This window comes from Hippocampus comes, unplaced genomic scaffold (assembly GCF_001891065.2).
Source record: "Hippocampus comes isolate QL1 unplaced genomic scaffold, H_comes_QL1_v1.1 scaffold6, whole genome shotgun sequence".
NCBI classification, from domain to species: domain Eukaryota; kingdom Metazoa; phylum Chordata; class Actinopteri; order Syngnathiformes; family Syngnathidae; genus Hippocampus; species Hippocampus comes.
In genome coordinates, this window is record NW_017805833.1 from 1,981,049 (window position 1) to 2,000,125 (window position 19,077).

Below are 19,077 nucleotides of genomic sequence, written 5' to 3' on the forward strand. Positions count from 1 at the left end.
TTTTGTGTCATAGTAACACTCCATTATGGATAAGCCACGCGTCAAACGTAGCAACCATGGCTAACATCGGCTTTTGTACATTGCTAATGCTAACTTAGTTTTGCTAATGGTGCTAATTTCAGAGGAACACTGTTGTGTGTGTGATTCAGTGGCATTTACGTAAACATTGGCAGAACAAGAGCAGTGTTACGTGACTTGAAGTGCAAAAGATGTATAAGCATCACAAAGTAGAGATGAAACCTTTCCCGAATGAAGAACACCAGCAAGACCTCATTGCTGTGTACGGATTAAAGATGAATACAGGCAGAGAATAGCAACAGAACTGCAGCAAGAAAAAGATAATAGTCAGATATTTCTTAGAAATAGCAGCAATGCACGTTATTACAATAAAACTGTAGTGTCATTCTTCTTACAAAGGTATTAGCCCAGTGGTTCTTAACCTGGGTTCGATCGAACCGCAGGGGTTCGGTGAATCGGTCTCAGGGGTTCGACGGAGCCTCTGCCATGGAGGTTAAGACACACCCGACTCACTCAATTAGTTATGACACGCCCACTTGACCACCACTGGCTGCAGATGAGCACATTACATTGCTTGTCCAATCAGTGCTACGGGAAATTTAGTTCGCTCAGTGGTCACCGTATGACCGTCGTGATAATACGTCATACAATTATAAAATAAAAAAACTATACTCAGACCATGTAATTTTATTAACTTTTTTCTCTTTTGAAAAAATTTGTGTTTTTTTAATGTCTTGAATTTGTAAAAAATCCAATTTTTATTTTTCGCTAATGAAGGGTACGGTGAACGTGCATATGAACTGGTTGGGTTCGGTACAGGGTTAAGAATCACTGTATTAGCCAATACTAATAAAATCCGGCTCTCTGTATGTCTACAGCCCAAAAAAACAAAACAAAACAAAAAAAAAAGCTGCGACAGCAGTAGGATCGCGTGTGGACTCGATTGTATCTATTTGTAAAGGGTCCACATCACAGAGGCACAACATGGCATGAGTAAGAGGCCAGGTTCACATGGAGTGCAGCCGCTTTGTATGTGACATTAGACATTTGATCTTGAACTCATGTTACTACTGAGGGCACTTGAGTTTAGCACAGAAAGGTAAGAAACTGACATTTGTGGCTCTTCACAGGAAAACGGCATCGGGGCCGGGGGGCACGGGGGAGGAATTCGGTTGGCAGGACTCTGGGAGCGCTGATCTTTATTGTCCCTTCATGGTCCTTCAATACCTGGCAAAGCAAAACACATTCCTCCCCTCAATAAACAACTCAGAGCTGCAGCTTTGTAAAAATGCGGTACTTATAACCATCGTCAAGGAATATGTATCATTTTGACATTTGACGTTCAAATGACATGAAAATCGGAAAAAACCTTTCTCTCTTTTTTTTGTCCGTCAATTCCCCCGTGGCCTATATTGGCCTTCTTTTATTTAATACAATGGATGTGCAGTCTGCCTTGTTTATTATTGTGGCTAACCAATGATATTCACACCTAAGGGCAAGTTAGACTCTTCAATGAAGCCAACATGCACGTTTGGGGGATGTGGGAGGGGAAGCTGGAGTACCCGTGAAGCAGACGCGCTAACGCCACAAGTCGCGCTGTGCTTCACATACAACCACAATAAACAGCTTATTAATATGCAATGGATATAATACTGTCTACAAATCCCGGCAATTTGAAACAAATAATTCTTTGAGAAGGGAAGTTAAAAACAAACAATTGAGGTTGTGTGGTTGCATAAGTATACATCCCCTTTTATAACTTGGGATGTGGTTGCGTTCAGAATGAGCCAGTCACATTCAAACTCATGTTAAATGGGAGTCAGCACACATCTGTGTCTCTGATTAACCCCGAAAAAAGTTCATCTGTTCGAGGGGGCTGTAGGAGTACTTTTTTCAGTTGGCTTGTACAGGGTGGTGGTTTCAAATTTGTTTCGTTTGATCTCATTTTTTTAATATCACAAAAACCTGGCATTTGAACAAAATTTCTCTAAAAGTTAAAAAAAAAAAATTCTACATTATTATCTTTATAACGCCGAGTCTCGCACTGCATCGCATTACATTACATTGAGCATGCAGTATAGACTGTATGACAGGGAGGCTAAATGCAAGAAAGAGACTCGTGATCGGAAGCCATTTTCAAAGACACAGTCTACAGACACGACAGCTAAAAAGCGACAAAACAATGATTTGCAAGTGCATGACTTCATTGCTGACACCACTGACGACCGCTTTCACTCCGAAGCGGGAACTGAAACCAGATTGTCTTTGTGCTCAAAGCAAAGCGGGTTGTACTGCAGTCACATTGATCGGAGAAACGAGAGCATCTGAGATTCCTCTTCCGCCCCCATTCTCACCGTGGGTCCACTGTAAGCATGCAAGGAGACATTCTTGCCCTGTGGTATGGTTTAGCGTCACGGGCAATTGCCACAGTCACTGCATTTCATTTCGGAAATGGCATCCATAAAAAGACAACCCATGCATTTCTCTAATGATGCACACTTTTGAATCTTGTTTTGCATTGGTGAGAAGTAATTTTACATCTTGATGATAATGGTCCAATCAGCACTTTTTACTGCGGTTTAAAAGGAAAATGAAATTCCTGCTTTGGGGATGATGAGAAAATGGAGGCTATTCTTGATGGAAAGGTCATTTTCTCTGCACTTACGCAAGAGATGATGATTGCGTAGTCGCATTTTGTAATTTGTTCGTCGACCCGTTAATGCGATCGGGCCCGAACGGATAATCATTTAGTCTCTGGCCGGGAACTTAAAGAGATTGGCAGCGGACACCAGATACCCGTTCCGAGTGTCGGAATTGACAGCGAGACCAGCGTACCGAGTCTGTATCCCTCCAATGTAAGATCCCTGGTGCATAGAGATCTTGCAAAGGAGAGATTACAGCTCGTCACTTGTAAGGTGATTGAATATGGTACATTAAATTGGTATTGGTGTCTATTTTATAGGACTGAGTAACCGAGAAGTCCTTTGGCCATATTGGGAATTTCAGTCATGACACAGGCTACAGCCCATTAACTGTCTCAACTGCAGCAACAGGTGAAGTTAACCTGTCGTAAACTTTCGGAGACTTTGTGCGGAACAGTAAGTCATTTGTGCATCACCGAGCATTGGTCAATAAGCCAATTATGGCTTCATTGCACCAACAAATGTGGCAAGGCCATGATCCCGATATAGGGAGATGTGTTTGTGACGCCAGTCCTGTAACTTTTCTGACAGCCGTCTGAAAGCCGGTAGGTGAAGGCAAAGTCTGCACGTAGGCGCGTGTGTTAATTAAAAGTAAGTAGGGAGGTCGTTTGGCAAGCAGACCGTTTGTTTTTACTCATACAAGCAAGAAAATTGATGTTTTCCTTGTTCAAAAATGTTGTCAAGAGAAACTTTTTCAATGGTGTGCACTTCATCCTTTGAATCGTCACTTTTTAAATACAGGAAATGCACCGTGCAATCAATTGCACACACACGCACACACATCCGGAAAAAAAAAGCCTGAATCGTCAACAAAAACACAGAGAGGCTCCCATCGGTGTGGCACCATTGTTCCGTTGCACACATCAATTGCAATTGCCTATTTAAATGCCGTCAGTCTGGATCGACGGGCCCCGTCAACACAATGGCCATCCAGCGGGAACTGACTACACAGCTGCCTTTGGGTCTTTGTCGGCGCTGACAACACTTGGTCTCTGACGGAGCCGCATTGTTAAGACGGCGTTTCCAAAGAAAAAAAAAGGGAGAAATAAGAGCGCTAGTTGCCGCAATGTTGCTGGCTTAAGAGCATTTGATAAATCTTATCTTGTCAAGTGTCTTATCCATGTTATGTGCACTTGCCTATTGGTCCCTTTTTATCTTCTGTCTTCCAATTCAACTATTCATGTTCTCATATTTGTTCAAACTAACACCGATTGTGATCTTGATGTTATGTTTCTCTTTGATTGCGTTTGGTCCTTTTTGTCGCCACCTGTTCTCGTCATCAGTGTCCCTTGCGTTTAACTAATCAGCTCCCTCAACCCTTTGTGTCTGTCCCGATGCGGGGGTGGTGGAGGACCCCAAAAATCAGCCAAGAGGGAGGCGCAGGGTGAACTTGACAAACTGTATGAAGAAAATACTGAGAAAACAAAATCCAGAACAAAGTCCTGGAAACAACAAGAATCCTAAGTAACAAACAAAAACCCATGGCAGAAGCAAAACACTAACAGAGTGAGCAACAGAAACTGACAGCAATAGGGACAGCAACGATGACCAGACCCCAAGTGGTCGGGCCGGGAGTCCTTTTGACAGAAAACCTCCTAATGACATGATGACCAACAGGTGCGCCGCTGTAGGAGGAGCCCTACAAAGCCACACCTGTTGGTCCCAAACAAATCAACCGTGACACTTGGAAGCTCATTCAATTGTAATTTTGCTTTTTCATTAAACACAATATGAATATCGATGGAGGAATTGGTAAGCTACTTTAGATTGACACACTAGTCGGGATACAAATTGTAAATGTTGATTAAAATGTTGTGGGCCGGTCTAAGCCATAAAACTCCAGGGCTGAAAATGAGTCCTGTCTTACATCTATCTATCCATTTTATATACCTGTCCTCATTAAGTTGCGGATAAGATGGAGCCGCCTACTGCAGCTGGCTTTGGGCGAGAGATGGGGACAGGTCACCAGATAATTAAAAAACACAAACGGACAAATAACCACCCATGCGAACATTCACACCTCTGGATTATTTAGAAGTTTAACGAAGCAAGTGCCTTTTTTTTAAGCTTGATGGGAAGACATATAAATTCCATTTTGGAAGGCCAAAGCCTAAAACTGACCCGCAGATTCAGAGCTGGGAGGTGGATGTACTAAACAATCGGGCACTGTGCCATGAAACCAAGGAATATTCAAGAATTTCCTCAATAAATCCTAAAAAAATCCAAAGACATGCCTACATTGCTTTGTGTGTGGCTGTTTACAGTTTTAGGGACTTGTTTAGATTTCCACATGAGGATAAGCGGATTACAAAATGGATGGATAGGTGGACAAAGTGTCGTTGCCAAATCTTGGCCTGACATTAAAACTACAGCATTATCACACTGTGTCGTAAGTTTTGCTTTTACAACGTTGCGTTCTCTCCCGAAACTTTTTCTACGACCAAAGTTGATGGCTGTCATTTAAATTCAGCCCTCATCTACGGCTCCCTCCCACTCACTGCTTGCCATTTGTCCCAGTGACACTCACCCTGTGTCCTGCACCAGGTCGTCAGACTTGGAGATCTTGCGGTAGCAGTAAACCATCTCGATCAACAGCCAGAAGGTCAAAAAGACCAGCAGCAAGTACATCATGATCTCTGAGTAGAGGGCTGTGGTGTCTGGGCTGGCTGCAAAAGCACAAACAGCAGCAAGAAACATGTTTTATTCAAGACCTTTTTTTTTGTGCAGTGAATAAAGCAATACTTTTTATTCACAGATTGAAAGAGGATGTGCACAACCAACAAAAACCAATCAGGCATTATAAAGAAGGCCATATTGCTCTCAACAGGATGAATCCAAATGCTGATGAGATGCATCGCAGCATGACATCATGCTTTTGATTGGCTTTTTTTTCAATAACACACATATATGGACTCCATTTACTGGCTAATTTATTAGATTGACCTCCACGATGTCATAGGAATCAATAAAAGAGATGTTCGAAAAATGCTGCCTTGACATAGATTTTTTTTTACCTTGCTATACTGTATATGAAATCAGTTAACTAAAATTATTACTTTTAAAAAGCAGATTTTTTTTTAAACATGTCTTGTACCAATTGTGCTATCGAAAAAAAATAAAAAGTACAGCCTGTGAGGTTAAAGGTCACTTGTGGAGATTTGAATGATCTCCGTTAAAGCTTTGCAGGGCCCACAATGGTCGATTATCGTCATGGATTTGTCGCATTCGATCATCTTCTTATTCCTATTTAAACTCGCTGCAGTAAATAAGGCTGCAAGTGTACACAAGGTGCCCAATTCCAGAAAGCGATGTGAATCTGCAGCCTCGGCAAATAGAACCTATTATTGTAATATAATCCCTTACAAGCATATGTACACACTCACACAAACACACACACACACACACACACACACACGCACACGCACACGCACACGCACACACACACACACACACACGCACTCAGGTTTTCAGTGGGCTATGTAATCCATTTGACAACAATGAACATAATTACTGGAACATAATACCACACTGTCCTGTGGAGAACATCAGGGAGATTCTTTGTGACATTTGATAGCGCCAAAGTGGGACATGAAGGAGAAAAAAAAGCATCTTCCGGGCAAAACAGAAAAAGGATGCCTATTCCGTGTGGGCACAACAAACACATTTGCCTCGACTGTTACGCAACAACTAATTACTCACAGTACATACGAAACGTAAGCAATGGAGGCGGGTGTCATGAAGGAAAACAGGTCAAAATATTCAGACACATTATTAGGTACTTGTGTACAAGCAAATGAGATCCAAGACAAGTGCCGTCAGTTCAAGTCTGCTTTCAACAAAAATAACGCACGATTAAGAATGTTCGGTTCGTTGTTAGGAAGGCAACCTTGAAAATATGTCGTGACTGTAATCTTGACGGTGGATCTTATTTGGTTGTGCAGGTGTATCTTATGTTATAGCGAGCGCATGTATCGTTAATGTATGGACTCATGAAAGCATTCAGATGCAAGTCCAAGATGCAGGAAGCAAGAATACATTACCCCTTGTGAAAAGAGAGCAGACACAGGGCAGACAGGACAAAACAAAGCACACAATTAATTCTTCAGTTGTCAACGTCACCACGAGAGGACGAGGAGGAGGAAAGGAGCGATAACGCGTGCCGGACCTTCACACGAATGCTCCTTGCCAATCAAGTTGAAATATTGTGAGATGGAGAAGTATAATGCAAGGGATGTGCACTGCCCGCAAAATCCAGATTTGTGAAGATCACATGATTGGTTTGGCTTTTCGGATGATTGGATTTGGTGGTATTAAAAAAAAAAAAGTCATGATAAAGAGCAAGTGATACAAAAATAGGTTCCATATTAAAATTCATTCACTCCCAAAGATGTTTTTAAACGTCTTTTCAGACTTGGTCTAGAATTGGCTGGTACTGAATGAGCTAAGGAGAGATTTAGCTAACTAAGATGTACATACATTTAAATTTTTACCACAACCAAGTGGGAGAAGCACAAAGGCGAGAGCTAATGAGCTGTACTTTCTTTTCTATTTTTGCCTTTTTTTTGTCATGTGAGAATAATTCATCCACCCCAGTGTAGAAAAAAATACGTTAAAGACCTGTGTGCTGTCATATTCTGAATTTGCTGTGAAGTAGGGAAATTCCTAATTAGGAATTTCTGAGGTTCAAAACAGTTGTATCCATCTGTTTTCTGTAGAGCTCATCCTCATTAGAGCGCGTCCCAGCAGACTTTGGGCGAGAGGCTTGGTACATCCTGGCCTGGACGCTAGCCAACTGCAAGGCACATTTAGATAGAAAACCATTCACACTCACATTCACACCTACGGACAATTTCGCAGAGTGTGCAGCTGGCTTGACTATGACTTCATCAGCTACATCCCAAATAACCGAGAACGAGATTTGAGTCGTACATCTCTTGGGGCTGCTGACACTGATTTGCCACATCACAGACAGATAACACAATCCCTAAAATCTGAATTCTAATTTTAAATTCAACTCACTAATCTGATCCCGTGCCATCGCATGCTCGGGGGGAAAGTGTTGCGCAACGAAACCCACCTTCCTCTTTCACTTTTAGCGTGATGTTCTTCAAGACAAAGGCCGACGGAGTGAAGGCGTCAAACTCAAACTCGCGAAGCACGTGGCACTCGTAGACGCCGCTGTCGTTGTAGGTGACGTTCACGATGCTGATGGAGAGATCTTGAAGGTCCTGGCTGCCGTCCCACATCAGGCGGCCCTTGAATGGTCCATCCATCTCCATCGGAAAGTTCCCCTCATACTTGTATATCTAGGAGAGCGAAAGAAGAGCGATGCTCTAGTTACCATCTACCATCGTTTTTGCAAAAAAAAAAAAAAAAAATGCTAGGGAAGCAGCTTACGAGGGTTTTATCTGGTGCGACGCCTTGTTCCACCTTGGTCATGTAGTACCAGTCCACATGGGTTTTGACTTTCACCTCCTCACGCTTCATACATGAGATACACGTCAACTTCATCATCTTTCCCAGAACCGCCTCCGTCCCCGAGGGGACGTCCACACATACTGGCTGACTCAGATGCGCTGGAATATGAAAAGAGTACGTGATTAGCTTACCTGCTAACAGTGCAGCACACGGAAGGAAATCAACGACAAATCAATAGTCGTGTAAAAAAAAAAAATAATAATAACATTGGAAAAAAAGTAGCGAGGGAGGGGCTGAGCTGTCGCTTGATTTGAGAAAAGCAGACAAACAAAAAATTTAAAATGACGATAATTATTTGCCCCAGAGTTGCTTGGTTTACTTGAGTCACTTGAGCTTCCAATACATGACCTCGGTAATGCAGTAAGGGGAAAAAACAGAGGACATCCAAATTGTCTTCTACTTGAATAAAAGTAGCCTAATTTGACACCTTTGGTTTTTTTTTGGGGGGGGGGTGTAGCTATAAATGTAGTGCAGCAGTGGTGCAAACAGATCAACAAAATCTTTTTAGAGCATATCACTGGTGCAGCACAAAATAAGGCTGCAAACAAATTACAGTGAAATAGCCTTTAAAATCTTGTCATTCCATGAGGAAAATAACATTAACAAAAAAAATATTTTTTTTTCACCGAACCCCGATCACCTGAAAAATGATTGATCAAATAAAAATCAGAAAACTGGGCCAATCGTGTGATCAGATCAGAGCAACCCTACAAGCAACCGTTCACACATATGGGCAATTCCAATAAGTCAACCTATAATGATTTTGTGATTTACCAATAAAATCCTGTAAAATGAAACAATGCATTTCTCATGATTTACTCTTGAACTGGGGAAACATGTATCCCTTAGAAAGCAAATAAAACGTTCATGGTTCACTGTTGAAATGAACAATTACACAATGTTTTTTTTTATTTTTTATGATTTATTCATAAAATAATATCACATTAAGGTCCAGTCTAGCCTACACTAGGATCGATTATTACAGCCCGTCAGTCTACACTGAATCCAATTTGGAGCAAATGGCAAAGCTCAGGAAGCATTAAAGTGACGTCCACTCAATTTTACAGCTCTGTGAGCATTGGGAAAGGGCTTGACTCTCAGTACTTGATCACAAATCCAAGCTCATCCAAGCCAGTAAGCACTAAGGATGGCCTCTGCCCATTCGTATATGATTCAAGGGGGAGGACAATCGAGTTGAAGGAATAGAAGAAGAAGAAAAAAAAATGACAGGACAGTCAAATTATAGAAGACAGAATCAATGGAAAATGATGTATTGTGAAGAAGAGAAGGGATTATAAAGACAAAGACAGATGTGGCAGTCCATCCTGTGACTGGGTCCAGTTCTCTTATATAACGCAAAGCTTCCCCCAAAGGCAGACTGTGACAACATTGATTCCATTATTTCTCATGCAGCGTAGGAAATGAGTGAAGAGCAGCACATAAAGGGGTAAATTAAACAGAGCATTTGAACGGGATTTGTTTGAAGCTTGGTCTCACAATCTCTCAACCATACAAAGGTTTTTTTTAGTCCTTTGTTATATTTTCATTGAGGTTAAGTGACAGAAAATTTACGTTGCATATTTCCAAATATGGGGGTAAGTCTAAGATAATGTAGGTATTTCTTTTAGTTAGTTTTTTGATATATATCTTGATAATTTGCATCTTATCCCTTTCATGCACCTGATAACATGATAAGCTGTCCACTGTAGTAACCGCTGTCCCTGAAAGGGTTAAGGATAAGTTCCGTAAAAGCGCTGGAGGTGCACATCGATGAGCTTGCGCCAAAGATCTGAGCCCTATTGAGAACTTGAGTGGTTCATGATGCATTAAATGCAGGCGAGCTTTTTTGTCTGATGGTTGCTAATGGTCACATGATTGAGAATTCAAAGTGATACAGATAGGGCGGAAATGACCATGAGTCAAATAACACAAGATTTTAATTTCATTATTTCAGTTACGTTTTAAAATGGTCCACATTTAAGTCCGCTACTGTATTTTAATTTTCGTAATGGTGGTACTAGGAGAGCTAAGTATTAAAGTTCGAGAAGCAAGCAAATGAAAAACAATAGTTGTGGAGATTGAGTGTGGCTTCTTGCGCTTTGTGACTGTTATAAAGTACCTGTATTTGATTTGTGAATCATTGTTCTTAAAATGTTTTTCAAATATTTGTTGATGTGTTTTTTTTCATCTCGCACACAAAAGAAATAGACAAAATTAAAAAACTAAAACCACAAAAAAAAAAATGAAGCATTTTTTTGAGAAAACTAAAACTAAACTAAAACTAATCAAAACTAAAAAAAAACTCTCAGGAAGCTAATTAATTTAAATAACCCAATACGAAATAAAAATGACAGCTAGACTGGTGAAGCTGATTCAGCTTCAAAACAATACTTCACTTAACATCGTCTTTTTGACTAGGGATGGGAATTGCAAACCAGTTATTGTTGAGAACCACTCCTCAGACTTTCAATTCCTTGGCATCGTTTCTCGTTTTTGTGAAGGACTCCCTTATCAATTCCTGCCGGGACGGATGACGTCATCACGTACATTGTGTAGCGACATTATTTTGCAAGCTAGCAAGAAACGTGTTGCCTAACGATCCAAAGTTTGTTTCCATTTCACAAGAAAGGTAACCTAATGGTCAAAAGTTGTTTAGCTAACAATCTACACCAATACTCAACTAATCAATCATAATAACAACTGTAGTTTTATACTTACCCAAACAAAGCAAAAGGACAGCAGTTTGTAGACTAACTCTGCCTGGAATTGGCATATTTAGCGCTTTCTGTCGATGCTGCTTAATGTTGACTTTTTGAGGGGGAGAACTTCCACACCTAATGAGGTCAGCAGTTCGGGGTCCCCTGGAGGACTTCAGGACCGAGGACAGCGCTTCTCCCCGGGGAGGCTGCGCGCGCAGCTCTCTTGCGTCCTCGAGACTGACAATCACGACCTCAAAAGTTGACTACAGGAACTAAAAAAACAAAACAAAACACAGCAATAAATACATTTGAGACGTGAATTGGAAACGAGCCCGGGACTTTAATATGTCTGTGGAATCGCGAGTCCAAATACGAAGCAACTCGAGCGAATTAACTTTATCATTTTCTTCCTATCGGCGACATGATTAGTTGAAATGCGCTCACCTGACAGGCTCAATCGGTCGACATTGTCCCAAAAACAAACAGTGACAAGACGGTGTGGGGTGGGAAAGCGAAGGACCTGTGGATTCTCTCTGAGGTTTGTACTCCGCTCAACAAAAAACAACGACGTCACCTCTCTTTTGGCAGCCCTCGAAGAATAGCAACGACGCTTGAAGTCGTTTAAAGTCTAATTGCGCCATTTAAGGATGAATATTGACATTTGCCTGTGTGTCTGTCTCGCCCCCCACTCCCTTTTGTTTTCCAGTAGTCGCTCAATGGCACTGGCGCGCATGCGCGAAGACTCCCACTTCCTCCAATAAACGCGAACGTTCACGCATACTCCGTGATGCCTTTTTAAGTGAGCTGTTTGCATGAGCGGGCAGAACGGTTGCACAACGGGAGGGTGGGATATTTCTCACAAAATATAATACGTGGAATGGAGCCACTGTTGAAACGTTCCTAAAACTGAGCATTAAAGGGATGTTTTCTATTGGCGATCAAACATGACGTCAACTGGGTCAATACAGTACCCCGAAAAAATGCCTTACGGTGTCCTCATCGATCACTCGGACATCATTAAAAATGTGAAACTCTGAGGTCTGGATATAACTACGGTGATATTAAATCAGCTGCAAAGAAGTACAAAAACTAGAGGCTGCATCTGTCAACTTATATTCATTTATATGTTAACAATACGCTTCGTGTGCATGCTAAATCTTCCAAGTCCAGAAACTCAACTGTGCCCCCTTTTCAATTTGAAACAACGTTTTGATGCATTTATTTTGTGCATCATGTTCATTGAAGTCATCTTACCTGGTAAAGAACCATACTCTATGGTGTGTTTTTGCCATCAGTCACGGTCCATGACGGTATAGTTTTGGCCAAATATGTCTGTGCTGTCTTCTGTTGCGTCTTCTGTGTCTTCCTCAGGAGACCATTGAAATCAAATCTCCTCATCTGCGGGTAATGCTGTTGTTCCTGGCAGTAGTACCACTTGTTCACTGAAACTTGGAAGTTTTTCATTTTCCTTTGGAAGTGTAGCGTAAAATATAGAGTATAAAGCAGGGGTCATAAACATGGTGCCCGCTGGCCAGCTCGAGAAATAGCTCACCAGTGAAGGGAAATCGTAATGTCCTTGCAAGGTTGTAAAAGTGACCATTTTATAATGCAAACATTTATAGAGTTTCACCGAAATGAAGTGTTGCATAGTATTGCTTATCTGTTATCTTTTGCATTTTTTTTTTTTAAATCAAACATGTAATTAACCTGGCGGCCCAGTATCGAGTGGTTAGCACGTCGACTTCACAGTGCAGAGGTACCGGGTTCAATTCCAGCTCTGGCCTTCCTGTGTGGAGTTTGCATGTTCTCCCCGGCCCTGCGTGGGTTTTCTCCAGGTCCTCCGGTTTCCTCCCACATTCCAAAAACATGCATGGCAGGCTGATTGAACACTCTAAATTGTCCCTAGGTGTGAGTGTGAGCGCGAATGGTTGTTCACTTCTGTGTGCCCTGCGATTGGCTGGCAGCCGGTTCGGTGTGTCCCATACATTAAACGGTAAATTGGCTGTCACTTGTATAGCGCTTCACACACTGTTACCTCATTTACCTACTGGTGACGGCAGCACCCGGAGCAACTGGGGGTTCCTTATCTTGCTCAAGGACACTTCAACAATGGCCTTGGATTGAAACACCAACCTTCGGGTTGGGAAATGACCACTCTACCACTAAGCCATGCCACCCTCCCCCCCATAGCCATACGTAGGTGTGAAAATGAGTGAAAATGTATTTCGAAGTGAATCCTGCTCACTGTATTTGCTGTTGAAAATGGATAAATCAATGCCTAATGGATGTTGGCATCCAATACAATAGTATTCCTTTAATCCTTGATGACCCAGAGACAGCAGACGTGGATTAAAGTGGTGTGTAATGTCAACTGAGAGAGGGAGAAGAAGGAGCCACGGTGTAGTATTCTCCGGAACCACAATGTGCTCATTGCTTGATGCGCATTGTTGAATCTGTCTGATAATAGTGTGAAATAATGTGAGGATTAGAAGCGGATCGGTGAACAAATACTGAGAATGGGCTCAACGCGTGTTTCTATTTCTATCCTTCATCTTAAAGAAAGGAGACACCACTCCTGGATTAAATCAGCGACATCAGCAGCACACTTATAAGACGAAATAAGACAAGCCTGCTGTGAGCCATATCCTGGTGATAAGGAAACCATAGCAACAGTGATGCGGCGCCATGGTGACCATAAGTAGAGGCCTGCTTGGTGACAGCGTGCACACTGGGAGGGTTCAAACGGCACCGGTGTTCGGCAAAAGAATAAAGCAGGACGGTTTTAGGTTGGGGGGAACGGCTAACTTGTGCGACAAGTGTTTGAATGTGAACGATGAACACACAATGAACTGCGACGGAGAATGTGTTTAAGAGTGGATGCGCAAGATGCACGGCAGGGAGCAGATTTCCAGGGATTTGGCAGGATTTCAAGATTATAACATGACTCCAGCGCACCGCCACGAATGGAACATGTCGGATGAATATTGGCATTTAAATCTCTTGCGCAGCTGGTAATGCTGGGAATGTGGGTTGTTAAGTACAGACTGGGCGAGAAAGCATGCAGGGCTTTATTCATCAATCGAGCAGTAACCACATGGATTCCATCGTGATTTCTCGAATACAAAACACAACATGAGAGGTGTCCAGGCTGGTCCACCAACATGAATACAGATCAATAATCTACAGCAGGGGTAGGGAGCTCCTCTTACTCGAGAGCCCGACCCTGCCTGTTTTCGAGCTATTCCCTCATCCAACACACCTGATTCAATTGATCATGAACGTTTCAGGCTTCGACAGAACTTGCTGATGAGCTGATCGTTTCAATCAGGTGTGTTGCTCTAGGGAGGGATCAATAACAGGCAGGATACGGCTCTCGAGGAACAGGGAGTGATTTGGGTTCACAATTAGAGATGCGAAAAACGTATTATTGCTTTTCTTGACGTTTTTATTTGAATAATTTGACTTTATTTTGTTAAAATAACCCTTTTTAAAATATTACATCATAAATTATTCTCTTTAAATTCATAAATTATGTTATTCACCTAAATGTAGTTTTTCCACACAATATTTAATTTGATACCTGACTGCATAAAAATTGTCTTGCTGTTATTAGTCCCAAACATTTTTTCCTGACATTTTTCTCCTAAAATTAACTTTTCTCCATATATATATATATATATATATATATATATATATATATATATATATATATATATATATATATATATATATATAGACAAGATAAGAACAATTTTATTTGTCTCACAATGGAGAAATTCCAAAAAATCACTTATCACTTATATTATCAACGATCACTTTTTCCACAATAAGTCATTCTCATTGAATTTGTTTTCACTCACAATATGATGACTTTTATTGTAAACCCCCATACTATTAAAGCAATCACCAAAAAATTGATTTTTTTTTTTTTGCGAAAATGTTCACACTTTTTCGTTTCCTACCAAATATTAAGGCGCTGTTCACTTCTAAAAAAATTTTTTTCACAACATTACTTTCCTTAAAAACATACCACTTTTGCCTCAAAAATTTGAAATTTATTCTTCCAAAATGATTTTTGTAATCACTCAAAATATAAAAGGGATTCTGGAAAAATGTCCATATTTATTAGTATGGTTATTATTCTTCTGTTGAAACGACTTCATTATGACTTTTCATCGATAGAGATATATATATATATACATATATATATATATATATATATATATATAGAGAGAGAGAGAGAGAGAGAGAGAGAGAGAGAGAGAAATAGAGAGAGTGACCCTAATACATAAATACAAAAACCTAACGCTGTAACTAAGGACGATATCAATCAGTACATTCCTGTGTACATATAATTACTTATACATGAGGGCGAGCATTTAAAAATAGCTTTTGTGTGTGCCTGAATAAATAGAGCAAGCATAATTAGTGTAGCGTACAACAAAAGCTTTACGCACACGCTAAGCTCCAGTCTAGTGAAGTGTGGATGTGTGATGTGGCAAACTGCAACTAATCTGATTGATAAGGCTCACTCGCACACACACACACACACACACACACACACACACACGCACACACCGTAGGCGAGCGCCAGTTTCCACTCAGGGGGGATTTGGCACCGTGCAGCAAACATACACTGATAGTAAGTGAAGACTCGCTCTGTCTGACCTTGTGATTTGGCACATAGACACCTTTGTTCTATTATGAGAAGCCGTCCCGGGGAACACACGTCACCAGAAAAATATACCGTACCCGCTTGGATAACATATTGGTGCCAATGAGGGCTCCTTCTAACAAGGAGAAGGAATGATCAGTTACGGTTATTATATATGAACACGTACTGGGAGGCACGCGACACAAAGGCAGCTCAGATGATGTTTATTGTCTTAATTCGAGGATACTAATGAAGGGCCTGTCAAACAAGTCGATATCAACGATTTGAACAACATACAAGAAATACAGAAGTATTGATTTGCAGTGTGCCCAGTCCACTTGTTTACATATCGGTTTCATGAAACGTTGAAGTGTTCAGGCCACAGATGTGTTTGCATTATTGTTGTACTCTGATTTAGTGACTTCCACGATCTTTCCGCCTCACTTGTCTAGTAAAAATTTGTGAAGTTGTAGTGCACAGTGAAACAATACTGCCAAAGTGTCAAGTCAAAGAGTTGAGTAAGTTAACTCCAACTAAAGAAAACAAACAGACTTTCATATTCATTCCTGGTTCATTCCACTTTGTTTTTTCAACCTAACCTGTACATTCTGCGATTGTTTATTGTAATACAGATACATTTATTGACTGTGTCTGTTGAAAAATACATGGGTGGAGGACCATGGAAAAAAATGAATTGCCTATTAGATCGCAATCGCAATTTTGAGGGGAAAAAAAATGTTCACAAGACTATGTTTTGAAATGGTTCCGTAGTTCTGATTTCCCTTTATTTGGTCTTTTCAGTGTGCGTAAAACCGATTGAGCAGATGTAACTAACATTGAGGTCAGTCTAAAAGGAAAACTATATTTTGTCCGAATCACAAGATGGTCACGCGTCTTTATGTTGCGTGTATTTTAAACTAAGATGTCAATAATTCAGCATGTGTGGACTCTGTGGTATGTGTGAGCCCGGTAGCGTGTCAAAATTTCAACTCTGGACTCAACTCTCTTGTGCTGAAATGCGACTCTCAAGGTCACTCTTATCAAGACCTCTGTCTCTGCTGGTTGCTGGCCTCGACTGCGGCCAGTTGGAATACCGCAGGCGGGCTCACAAATGTTCCGTGCCAGCACGGCTCTCTGCCGGCGCCTGCTGAGCGGCGCTGCTGCACGTGTTTGTTCCAGCGCTGGACTTGCTTCTTTGGTGCTCCTGCTGCCCGATGCGCTCCAATGTGATTTGGAGCTCATCGAGGCGCTGAGATATATAACGTCTCTTCAAATTCAGTAGGATTGTTCCATTATGGCTGAGGCTTGGTGGAGCTGCCTTCTGCCACAGGACACACCGCACAGTGTGTGTTACTAGATAATGTGATTTTTTTTGTTTGTTTGTTTGTTTGTTTGATTGTTTGTTTGCGATCAGTGTTCTGTAAAAAGATGAGTGCGGGAAACAAAGACCGACATTTGCAAGTATCAACTCTAGGTACAAATGAATAATCTGATGAGATTCAATACAAGGGCTCGAAAAAGATGAAACATGCCAAAGAAAGTAATAAGAACGCAATTTTCGAGACAACTGCAAAATGCAAACACAAAAATACATTCAAAATCGTGTTAAATACCAGCAAAACTGAACATTATTAAGGGCCTGACCAACACTAAATTGAGCGAACATGTCTATTAAGAAAGGAAACATTCATCATTCATTTTCCGATCCGCTTAATCCTCACAAGGGTCGCGGGGGGTACTGGAGCCCATCCCAACCGTCTTCAGGCAGTAGGTGGGGGACACTGTGAACCGGTTGCCAGCCAATCGCAGGGCAGACACAGACGAACAACCATCCGCGCTCACACTCACACCTAGAAACAATCTGGAGTGTTCAATCAGTCTGCCATGCATGTTTTTGGAATGTGGGAGGAAACCATCGTACCCGGAGAAAACCCACGCAGGCCCGGGGAGAACATGCAAACTCCACACATGGGAGGCCGAAGCTGGAATTGAACCCGGTACCTCTGCACTGTGAGGTAACCACTGGACCACCGGGCCGACGAAAGGAAACGTGAAAAATTCAAAAGGACCAACACCCAAAATTGAAGAGGAAGACAATTTAGGTTTGAAACAGCTATTTTGGGTGAATTCCAGGGCGAGTTCTTTGACAAATTCCTACAAATGAATGGGTGAGCGTGGATGGTTGCTTGTACTGTATATGTGTGACCTGCGATTGGCTGGCAACCAGTTCAGGGTGTCCCTTGCCTACTGCCCAAAGACAGCTGGGATAGGCTCCAGCATGCCTATATATATATATACTCCATTGGAGTCCCGTATTCTGGTAAAGCTGTAAAAATAGGCACAAAAAAAAAGGAACGTGAGAAGGCTGAACACAGATTGGAAGTCGATGTTGGATGGAATCTCCATGATGGAAGATACGATCGGTCCAGATTTAACCATGATTAAATACAGTGTGATCATTGCATATCTGCATAGGGAAAAATCGAAGGCAATTTTGATTTCAGCTTGAGTCACTCCCATAGCACAGTGTCATGATTGTGATGAAACCAATGTCTTTCCATAAGTCCTGGAGCCAGAGCTCTATGACTGAAGCAAGCAGGGAACAATGACTTCAGGGTCATTTCCTGCCCCGAACATCCACTGGGGTCACACCTCCATTGACAATCGCAAATGGATGTGTGCATTTGTTTGAAAGGGTCCATTGTATGTATCCAATGCGGGGGATTACAGTTTTTTTTCTCCACCTTGGTCTTCCGTCCTTGTCGCCCTGACGAGCAGCCTCACCAGTGTCGGAGTCCTATTTTCTTTCTTTTTTTTTTTATTTTAATCCAAGAGGAAAACAAACGATTCCTAGAATTAAATTACTTGGAACTGATTTTTTTTTCATTTCACATCCCAAGTGGGCAAAGACTTGAACTCACCCACAACCCAATGAGGATAAGGGCAATAGAAAACAGAGGAGTGGATCATAAATGTCTTGTTGAGGTGACATTTTTTACTTCATGGGCTGAAACAAGTGCCATTTAAAGGTTTCTTGCATCATTTTATGATGAAAATAAAAGACACTCCATCTTTGGTGACTTCAAAATGGACCCTGGATGTCTTGATTTAAAATCGTCAACCAGTAAAGAGGTGGGAGAGGTCATCATTTCAAAATAATTTCATGAAATTAAGTATTATTCATAAAGCCAACTCACTCTACTGTACTGCTTCAATAACGTGAGTGTGCTTCACACAGCCGATGCACATTCTTCGTTCTACAAAGTAGAAGAGCCGTCCACCATATCGCACTGAAGGCTCATTAAAGAATTAGTTGTTTTTCTTTTAATGGCGGCTTGTCGGGGCTGTTTTGTCTCAATTTTCATCAGTTGTTCATTTTTTTTCATGGTTGAGTGCAAACATGCATTATTTACAAGGGAAACAATCCCCCTACCCCAATACAGAACCAATTGATTTCAGCTAATGAACCAAGTGGATGTGAAGTACTTTTATGTTTATCACTGACTCAGCGTGCATGCGTGTCCGT

General features: G+C 41.5%; 2 protein-coding genes across 2 annotated transcripts in view; both read right to left on the reverse strand.

The window, feature by feature from the left end:
• Window positions 1-541: 541 nt before the first annotated feature.
• On the reverse strand, window positions 542-11,665 carry scn3b (sodium channel, voltage-gated, type III, beta). Its single transcript, XM_019887728.1, has 6 exons — window positions 11,342-11,665; window positions 10,917-11,169; window positions 8,118-8,296; window positions 7,798-8,026; window positions 5,248-5,386; window positions 542-1,245 (listed from the first exon to the last, which is right to left on the reverse strand). Exons 2-6 carry the CDS (start codon window positions 10,969-10,971, stop codon window positions 1,239-1,241), a joined length of 609 nt encoding a protein of 202 aa, XP_019743287.1. The 5' UTR covers window positions 10,972-11,169; window positions 11,342-11,665; the 3' UTR covers window positions 542-1,238.
• Window positions 11,666-12,169: 504 nt separating this feature from the next.
• LOC109526338 (zonadhesin) overlaps window positions 12,170-19,077 on the reverse strand; it is a 36,349-nt gene continuing 29,441 nt past the window's right edge. The window contains exons 51-52 of the mRNA XM_019887579.1: window positions 17,850-17,877; window positions 12,170-12,365 (exon numbers count right to left, since the gene is read on the reverse strand). Coding sequence (XP_019743138.1) covers window positions 12,170-12,365; window positions 17,850-17,877 — 224 coding nt within the window. The remainder of the gene's footprint in view (window positions 12,366-17,849; window positions 17,878-19,077) is intronic.